At 35.3% G+C, this 10,361-nt stretch overlaps 1 protein-coding gene across 1 annotated transcript; it reads left to right on the top strand.

Moving 5' to 3' along the window:
* The first annotated feature begins 3,790 nt into the window (after nt 1-3,790).
* On the top strand, nt 3,791-4,783 carry LOC103601841 (olfactory receptor 56B1). Its single transcript, XM_008586250.1, is given in 1 exon segment — nt 3,791-4,783. A coding segment is annotated over 1 exon segment (993 nt).
* The last annotated feature ends 5,578 nt before the right edge of the window (nt 4,784-10,361 follow it).

Genomic DNA, 10,361 nt, shown 5'->3' with positions numbered 1-10,361 from the left:
CAGAAATTTACTATGGAGTCATTACTATAACATTTAAGCCTCTAAATGTCTTATGAGAAAACATAATGACTAGTATCTGACCATGCATCTCCTAGTATGATCCGTGCACATAATTGCTTCCTTCTAAACAAATGGTATGTCTGTTTTCTTCAAGATGGCTGTCAAAGAATGCACAGATCTGTGGAAGAGGTAGAACTAAAAATAAAACTTATGAAGCATAATAAACATATTTCCGTTATAAGAAGCAATGATTTCTTTTGTTCTGGGAATGAAATAAAGGAAATTACTAGAACATTTTCTATATAATATTCAAGGTCCTATTAAAATTAACACAAAGGTGATTTGCAGCAGGGTCAACATACCATAAAGAGAATTACAGAGTCAATTTTTTCTGCCCAACTGGCAAAATGTCTACATTAATTTTCTGCTGTCAATTTATTTTTAGTAAACTCCTTTTGTGTTTTTTTTGTCATCTTTCAGTATTTTTTCATTTTGAAAAGGCACAAAACAAACTTTTACTACAAAATTAATCTTTCTCTGTTCATCTTAATAGCAAGCTTTCTGTAATGTTTGGCAGTATTCATTCTCTCCACTTTCTTATCTTGAAGTAATTCTTATTTCATTCCTGCTTTCCCCAGAATATCTTCTATCCCATCATTCTTTTTTTTTTTTTTTTGTCTTTTTTCTTGTCCAGCAACCCTCAGTGTCGCGCCCGCACCGGACCGGGACCGGCAACGGGATCGCAACCCTCGGTGTTGCTCCCACACCTCGCTCAGCCAGTGAGCGGGAACCGGTCTGTATGTGGGATCTGAACCCTCGGCAGGAGCGCCACCACGCTCCCAAGCAGCGCACTGTAGCAGTGCACCACCGGGCCGGCCCCTCCATCCCATCATTCTACTGAAATATCTTTTGTCAACTTTACAAATGACTTTCATGTTCTAAAGACAATAAAGTCTTCTCTATGCCCATCTTGTTCTACCTCTCAACAATATGGAATAGGTGATTAGTCTCTAGGTCTAGAAACACTCTCGTTTCTTGACTTTTGGAGCATACCACACATTTTCTGTTCTTCATTCTCACTAGACACTACTCCATAGTTTCCTTTGCTTTCCCATTATTCCTGGATTTCTTGGTACTAGCATATCCCTGGGTCCGTCCTTCCTTCTATTTTGCACCCATTCCCTGGGCATTCCAGTATGAATATTTTTTATAAATTAAAAAACTTAGGCATTACAGTATAAATATTTTTTTTTTAAATTAAAGGACTCAGGCTAGCATATTTAAGCACCTTTATAAAGGTATAATAAGCAAACTGTGTTCTATTTCTCTAAAAGGCAAAAGGATCAATTGTAACTGATTAGATATCCCCAAATAGAGCCATGTACCTGTAGTCAGTTGTATATTGCTAATGTTCAAAAGTATATCTAGCCACATTCATCACCTTTTACTACCTTGACACGCCATGGTCCCTCTCATTTCAGCATTTTAAAGTTCCTGGGGTACTTTCCCAATCTCTTCCCCCAAACACACACCATAGTTTACTCATACTGAAAAATTTGGCCTCAGTACAAACTAATATTTCTTCAGAAACTCCTCTTGTCAAAACAAGACAGAATAATTTTTTCCATTACATACTCTCATATGACTGAAACTTGCAGTTTCGTGGGAGCAAGACCCATGACTGTTTTGTTGATCACTTCATGCCTATAATGTTTCTAAACACAATATGAACTCAATATATATTTTTGATTAAGTGAACATTTTCTCCTTTAAACATATTTAAAGAAAACTTCAAAGCACAGAATTTAGAATCCCCCAAATGTTCGTGTTTAAGAACAGTGTAAACACTCCAATAAAATTTATCTCGCAATACAGACCCATTTGGCTTTGTAAATGGACATATTTTTCTGTTTGTGTAATTCTCAAGTTACGTTAACAGGAATCATGTCTCTAAGTTAATTTCCTTTCTTCTCTTTTGGGATTTAACGTCCTAGAAATTCAGTTTTCTCTGTGGGAACTTCTCTCCTCATGTCTCCAAAGGAGGTCTATTATCCTTAGATGTATTACTTCCTATAAATTCCAGAGATTCATAATTTTTGTACCATGTATCAGCTAGTACATCTTCATCTCATGTAAATGCTTCTTTCTCAAAAAGTTCTGTCTTTTCCCAGTAGGAAGCCCCTGCCATTGCCAGGACCTCAGACGACAAGTCTCTGCTCTTAAACACAGCAGGTACTAAAATTTTGTCATGGTCACATTGGCTAAATCTCAGAGCTTTGGTACGTAAACTTTTAGTTTTTTTTTTTTTTTCCTTCCTCATAAAACTACAATAGACTCTCAAATATACTGAGAAAGAAATGCCTTGCAAAATCAATAATTTTAGTAAAGAATAAGTATTATGTGTTTCTGAAATGTAGGATACAAAGAGGTTAAATCTAAGAGATGCTGCTCACTTAGGTTTGTATCATATCTAACAGTACCTTATGCACAGTAAATGAGTTTGGACATTATTTTAAAGAAAGTGTAAGGACATTTCTTTTGTTTAAGTAAGACAATATCAATTTTAGAAACATCAAAGTGCTAGCTGAAAGAAAGAAGCTGAGGAAATAAGAAACAAGTGTGACCAGGCAGGTGACAGGAGCAATCGTAGAAGAGGTGCATATGAGTGAAGTAGAGGAAATGAATCAACAGAATAAGAAAGCAATTGTTTGTGCAAAGGGCAAGCTGCTTTGCTAGTTTCAAGCTTGGCTGGTTGGGCCACGATAGAGAATAAAAAGAACATAAAAAACAAATAGAGTTTGAGGAAGATGACGAGTCTAATTTTTAACAGGATTCTGAGCATCCCATGACAGTTTCTTCAATACTACCGGCAAATAATTCTTGCTTATTAAATAGGATGAAATTGATGTTCAATGGGTATAAAGTTTTAGTTATACAAGATGAATTAGTTGTAGATATCTGCTGTACCTATTGTGCTTCTAGTTAACAATACTGTATTGTGTAATTAAAAATTTAAGAGCTTAGAACTCATATGAAGCATTCTTACTAACATAATAGTGGTAAATATCATCTTATTACTTTTACCTAAATCCTGTATCTATGCATTTTTATAGATTTTCTAAGAATCAACTGAAAAAAAATATTTGCTAAGTTGTCTCCATTATATGACTGCTTCAACTGAAAAATTCAACCATGACCACATAATTTCCCTTCAAGCTATTCTTTTGCAACCTCCTCAGAAGAGTATACAAAGTAGAATATCAAAGAAAAAACTCTCTCCCAATCTGCAACATGGCTTCTTTCTGCAAATCTTTAAAAGTCTGTGACAAAAAACTTTGGAACGCTATATAAAAAATTAATGAACATTTATATCAACTTGGAATGGTTCAGCTACAAAACACAATTTCCCATAACTGTGCATTTTAAAGCAACTAGTTATTAATAAACACCCGACCCAAGTAACATCAAAACAAATATGAAGCAAACAAGCACATCCACCTGATTCCACAAAAATTTCCAAAGAGATGAAGAAAGGTTTAGAAAAAAACTATAATCATATTTATGTGGTGGTTGGCATAACTGAAAACAATACAAATGGAGATTTGAAATTCATGCAGAAATTTTCTGGATATTGATAATTATGACTTTTAATTTTACCTTCTGCTACTAAAATCCTAGAAATTCCTTGTAATTTATCTTAAATTGCTATAAAAGATGGACTGCATAATTTTGTTATAGCTCCAGACTATATTATAAAAAGACAGCTTAAAAATAATGTTTAATAATAATTATGCTCAGAAAAAGCACCTTTAAAAAATCGTTTTCTTTCTCACAGGAATATGTCTGCAAATATCAAAGATTCTAGATCTCTGAGTTTATCCTGCTGGGATTCCCAGGCATTCACAGCTGGCAGCACTGGCTCTCCTGGCCATTGGCACTTCTATATCTCTCAGCAATTGGTGCAAATATCCTCATCCTCATCACCATCCACCAGGATCCTTCTCTGCAACAACCCATGTACCTTTTCTTAGGCATCCTCTCTGTGTTGGATATTAGTCTGGCCACCACTACGATGCCCAAGATCCTGGCCATCTTCTGGTTTGATGCCAAGGTCATTAGCCTCCCTGAGTGTTTTGCTCAGATTTATGCTATTCACTGCTTTGTTGGCATGGAGTCTGGGATCTTCCTCTGCATGGCTTTTGATAGATATGTAGCTATTTGCCATCCACTTCGCTACCCGTCAATTGTTACCAATTCTCTAATCTTAAAAGCTACCCTGTTCATGGTGCTTAGGAATGGCTTATTTGTTATTCCAGTGCCTGTGCTTGCAGCCCAGCGTAATTATTGCTCCGGGAATGAAATTGAGCATTGCCTGTGCTCCAACCTCGGGGTCACAAGCCTAGCCTGTGATGACAGAAGGCCAAACAGCATTTGCCAATTGGTTCTGGCATGGGTTGGAATGGGGAGTGATCTAAGTCTTATTATATTGTCATACACTTTGATTCTGCGCTCTGTACTTAGATTAAACTCAGCTGAAGCTTCGTCCAAGGCTCTGAGCACTTGCAGCTCCCATCTCATCCTCATCCTCTTCTTCTACACCGCTGTTGTAGTGATTTCAGTAACTCACCTGGCAGAGACTAAAGCTTCTTTAATTCCAGTTCTACTCAATGTGCTACACAACATCATTCCCCCTTCCTTCAACCCTATAGTTTATGCACTTAGAACCAAAGAACTTAGGGCAGGCTTCCAAAAGTTGTTTTCTTTGGGCTTAAAAAATAAATAAGATACTAGAGATCTTCTCCATAAAGTACATGAACTACAACTTCTTCTAAACTGGATAACAGAATTTCAAAGAGAATGGAGGAGTGAGTGAACGCCTTTCATATTTCCTTTTCATATTTTTATGTAAAGAATTGTGAAAGCTTCTGATGGGAAAAAAAGGAAAAACCTTTGCAGTTGTTCCAAAATTTTGACAAAAGCTAACTATGGAAATATATGTGAGACTATGGGAAGGCTTTCTACTAAACATAGCAAGTGGAATAAAAAAGAAACAGAATTAATAATTTATAATTATTCTATTAAATAAAAATAAATATAATCAAAATCACATATGCACATAAATACTCTCACTCAACCAAAAACGTCAGTAATTGGGACATTAATTACAGGTCATGCTTGCTCATTGTTTGCTGTAACTTAGAGCAAAGTCAGTCTGCCTGAACAAACATCACTAAAGCAATGTGGAATACAGAGACAGGAATAGAAAGTGCTTCGGGTGTACAAAGCCAAACCAGATTATGATGGGGGAAACTCAAGGAAATCACCCAGCCTGGACAAACAGAACCCGGAAGACATATATTGCTAGACACATGTGCTTCTCTGCCTTATGTGCACTGCTCTGTACCCGGGAGGGCTGTATAATGTAAGCCCAAGCTCCTTTGGCTGTAGGCATTCAGTTGGATTGAGACAATGGGCTGCAATGGCAGGAGATTATAGTGCAAGAAAAGAGAGAATTTGGGGTTAATTACTCTTCCACTCCCAGCCTGCTTTGACACCAGTGTTCTGGTTGGATATATCCTTTGTAACACTTGCCAGGCAGTCCATCTGCTACAGCTACAGCTCTTATTGCAATACTGTGACACTTTTTTTCTTTTCTTTTTCCTTCAGATGAAGGGAGAGATAAAAATTTCTTTCTGATATTCATCTTTTTGCTCTGTACATCCAGTATTTTTTTCAACAACCATTTTTGTTTCCTTAACCCTGCCTACCACTGTTAATAGCAACTTCATTAAATTGTCCTCTGACTAACATTTGCCTGTGACTTTTTTTTCTTGCTGAGACACTGACTCACCAGCTTTATTTATACCACCACTACCTGTATTATAAGTACTCTGCTACTACTACTGCAGTGTCACAAGGAAGTAGGCAGCTTGAGCAGGTGAGAAGATCCTTAGATGAACAGAAATAAAGAAACCTGTAAGGCAGAAGGCAGATGCAGAATTTTGCTAAGGGATGTCTCCATTATATAACTGATTCATTTGAAAAATTCAACCATGGTCACATAACTCCCTTTCAAGCTACTCTTTTGCAACCTCTTCAGAAGAGCATACAAAGTAGAATATCAAAGAAAAGCTACCTCCCAATCTACAGCATGGCTAAATCTACTCATTAAAGTAGACAGAAAATTCAGTGTTTTGAAAGAGCATATTTTAACTTTTTTGAAAGCCTATATTAGCCAATGTCAACAAAGTACCAGATATTTTGCTAGCTCTCAAGACACAGATTTGAGTAAGATGAACTCTTCACTCAGATATATTTTCAACTATAAAGAGAGTATGGTGATGAGATAGAGGGAAAAACTTAAAAATTCAGTAGTATTGGTTTTGTTAGCAGTGTGAGAAATATGCTCTTGGATAAAGAAAATTTTGTTTTATAGAAATGGAATTTGGAATAGGCTGCAAAGTCAGCTAAAATTTTAGAAGAGATTTTACTTTAGTTGACTGTGCCTTTGTAGTCTCACTTAAAAAAGCACCATTTCGTGTGGCTTTTCCCCCTCCCTTTTCTTATAGTAGTTTCATAGTTTAGGGTCTTAAATTTAGATCTTTGATCCATTTTGAGTTGATTTGTGTGTATGGTGAAAGATAGGGGTCTAATTTCAATCTTCATGTGGAATACACACAAATGGGACTACATCGAACTAAAAAGCTTTCACACAGCAAAAGACTCTGTCAGCAAAGTGAGGACACTGCCTGCAGAAAGGAAGAAAGTGTTTTCAAACTACGCATCAGACAAGGGACTAGTATCCAGAATATATGAGGAACCTAACTACAGCCAAAAAAAAAAAAAAAAAAAAAGAAATAATAAATAACCCGATTAAAAATGGACAAAGGACCTGAACAGACATTACTCAAAATAATACATGCAAATGACCAACAGGAACATGAAAAAATGTTCAATATCACTAATCATTAGGGAAATGCAGATTAAAACCACAATGAGATATCATTCTCACTTCAGTTAGAACGGCTCTTATCAACAAGACATATGCTGTCAAAGATGCAGAAAAAATGAACTTTCCTACATTGTTGGTGGGAGTGTGGACTGGTAAAACCTGGGAAAACAGTATGAAGGTTCCTCAGAGAACTAAAAATAGATCTACCTTACAGCTCAGCTGTCCCACTACTGGCTGTAGACCCAAAGGAAATGAAATGAATGCATCTAAATGACACCTACATTCCCATGTTCATTGTGACACTATTCACAATAGCCAAGAGATAAAATCAACCTAAATGTCCATCAGTGGATGAATGGATTAAAAAACAGTGGTATATATACACTCTGGAGGACACACAGTATTTCTGTTTCTGTGCCTGTCCTCACTTGTAAGTGGGAGCTAAAAAAGATAAATAAGGAAATAAATAAATAGATAGATAGATAGATAGATAGATTAATTAATTGATTGATTGATTAATTAAAAATTATAAAACAAAGAAAGATATAATCATCACAAAAATACATTGAACTTTCAAAAGGAGAGAAAAGAACTGAGGTTACCAGATCTGGGAAGGGAGAAGAGGATAAAGGAGAAACCAATAAAGGGTCACAAAAAATGATAACATTGTATAGTACTGGATTTACTAATTCCCCTGATTTGAGCATCCCATATTGCATGTAGGTATTGGTATGCAACCTTGTACCCCTCAGACATGTACAATCAATTATATTTCAATAAAATATACATGCATATATACACACACACATGCACACAATGGAATACTACTCAGTTATATAAAAAAAGAAAATATCATTTGCAGGAACATGGATGGAACTGGAAGCCATCATGTCAAGTACAAAAAGGCAAAAACCACATGATATGACTCATGTGGAATCTAAAAAAAGTGGTTCTCATTGAAGTAGAGTGTAAAATAATAGTTATCAAAGGCCAAAGGTTGGGGGGAAGGAAAAGTGATGGACTAATAATGGGTTCAAAATCATACTGTCTACCTTAAGTGAACTATTGTGCAGTATATGCATATATTGAAACAATACATTTTACTCCACAAATATGTACAAGTAAATGTTAGAATATTTTGAATAGCAAAAATAAAAAAAAGAACTTGAAGAAAAAGAGATGTTTAATCTACTTAGAAAAATTAAAAAGCCCTGAGGTTGTTGTTGACGTAGGTAAGATAAATGGGAACAGTGATCATGTGAATTCCAAGTTTAGCTCTACAATATACTATGTGCATTAGTTTCCTCATCTACAAAATGTAAAAATAATGGTACTTAACTCGATGAGATTTATTATACTAATTAATTTTTAAAAATATATTACATGCTTAGGATAATTTGTGGCATGATGGAAGTACTATATAAGTGTTGGCTATTTCTATTACGGAATAGATAAAGTAGTTCTGAATCTAGCTTACATAAAATTGTTTGCTGTTTGTGGGCAATAAGATGAGAAGGCATATCGTGGACACCGTGCTATTAAAATATGGATATTTATTCATGAGCTTACTCTATGACATATAAAATTGAGGATTTCTCATTTGTATGTTTGCAGGAGGTTGGGAAGGGAATAGGCAGGACAGAGTTGATTGATAGAATGCATCTGAAGACTATTCCAAGGGTTACCCTGAGAGATCAGGCTGCTTTGCAGCCTATCAGAGAACTAAGATCCTCATCTTTCCTTTTCTTTAATGGAGCTGAGACTACCTAAGCCAAACACATCAGAAAACAAAAATTCCAAGTCTCTGTCCTCTGGTGGCTTATCAATAACTCAGTATTTGATTTCTAGAGCTCACCAATTCAATTATTTTTGGAATGCCTTCCCTTACTCAGAATTGGACAAGTCCTGGAGATACAAGTTGAAAGAAAACTATTCTAAAATTTATGTATTTACAACTTTTAAAAATACAGGAAGAGGTTTTATATTTTGCTTTTTTGTTAAAAAAAATCCTGAAATCTTTCTTGAAAGAAAAAGCCATACTAAAACTTAGATATTTAATCCTTTTTATGCCTACATTTTATAAAATCCAACTCCACCATACACAAATTAAGATCTTAGTATTATAATGTGATTTCAGTATTTGTCCCTAATTATATCCGCACCCTGGGTTTGACAAGCATCAGGCTGACTTGGGTTTTACAGCTCTAGGGAAATGGCTTTTCTCCAACTCAACAGGCCCAGGAGTTTCTCTGCACTGGCCATAAAATTCTAGAGTCCATTTGTGGTAGCTATAAATCAGCTCCAAGTATAGTGAGGATCATCACTTAAGAGGAGTTCTGTACATTCCCCATAACACACTCAGAACCAGTCCTTTTAATCTTTTACAGGGATTTGGTGATGCCTCATGAAAGAGGAGGACTCCGCTGTGATAGGAGTATTGACATAATACTCTCCCATATCTTACACAAATCATAAAATGCACTCCATGCCAAACTAACCTGAATATTAGAAAATATTATAGAATTTTATTTGAAAAAAGTTAGATTTTCTATAATCCCTATATCCTAATATATAAAAAAATAAATTATAGTAAAGTACATTCACACAAATATTCATTAGAATCATATTAATTGTTTTGTCATATTTTATTATATTAACTACTTTGGATCTTTGTAATTCCTTACACAATATCCTAAGCCCGATATTTAGCTGGCTGTTTCAGAAGTTATAGTTCTCCAGCTCCATTAAATTTCTACGCAAATTAATGCACATGTTTCTTAGCTTTCTGTCTCCTAATAAGCAGTTTCATGGTATTAGGCCTTGATGGCTACTGTCCTGTCTGAGCTGATAATCATCAATGTCCTCATTTAAATTGAACACATAAATATTAATTCTCCTGACTCCAAGAATTTTAATTAGAAATTTTACACTCGATCTTAGCCAAAAAGGTGAGAAATAATTAATTAGAAATTTTAATAGAAGTTAATACTTTACACAACAACAGGAGCTAGAAATGAATTATTATATGGAATAAAACCAAGGATCCTAGAAGCTAAGGTAATTTTTTTTCAATTTCTTTTTTTTTTTTGACCTTTTAAATGTTTTTTTTTTTTAAATTTTGTCAATATACAATGTAGTTGATTATTGTGGCTGACCCATTACTGAAACCTCCCTCCTTCCTCCCTCTCCCCCCTCCCTCCCAACAACCTCCCATGTGTTTGCTTGTCGTATCAACTTCAAGGTATTATAATTGTTATGTCTTCTCCCTCCCCCCCAAGGGTGTGTGTGTGTGTGTGTGAATTTATGTATTTATTTTTAGCTCCCACCAATAACTTAGAACATGTGATATTTCTCTTTCTGTGCCTGACTTGTTTCACTTAATATAATTCTCTCTAGGTCCACCCATGTT

Source organism: Galeopterus variegatus, unplaced genomic scaffold (assembly GCF_000696425.1).
Source record: "Galeopterus variegatus unplaced genomic scaffold, G_variegatus-3.0.2 Scaffold3901, whole genome shotgun sequence".
Classification (NCBI taxonomy): domain Eukaryota; kingdom Metazoa; phylum Chordata; class Mammalia; order Dermoptera; family Cynocephalidae; genus Galeopterus; species Galeopterus variegatus.
The sequence above is the reverse complement of the archived record's forward strand: the minus strand, read 5'-3'. Positions and strand labels throughout refer to the sequence as shown.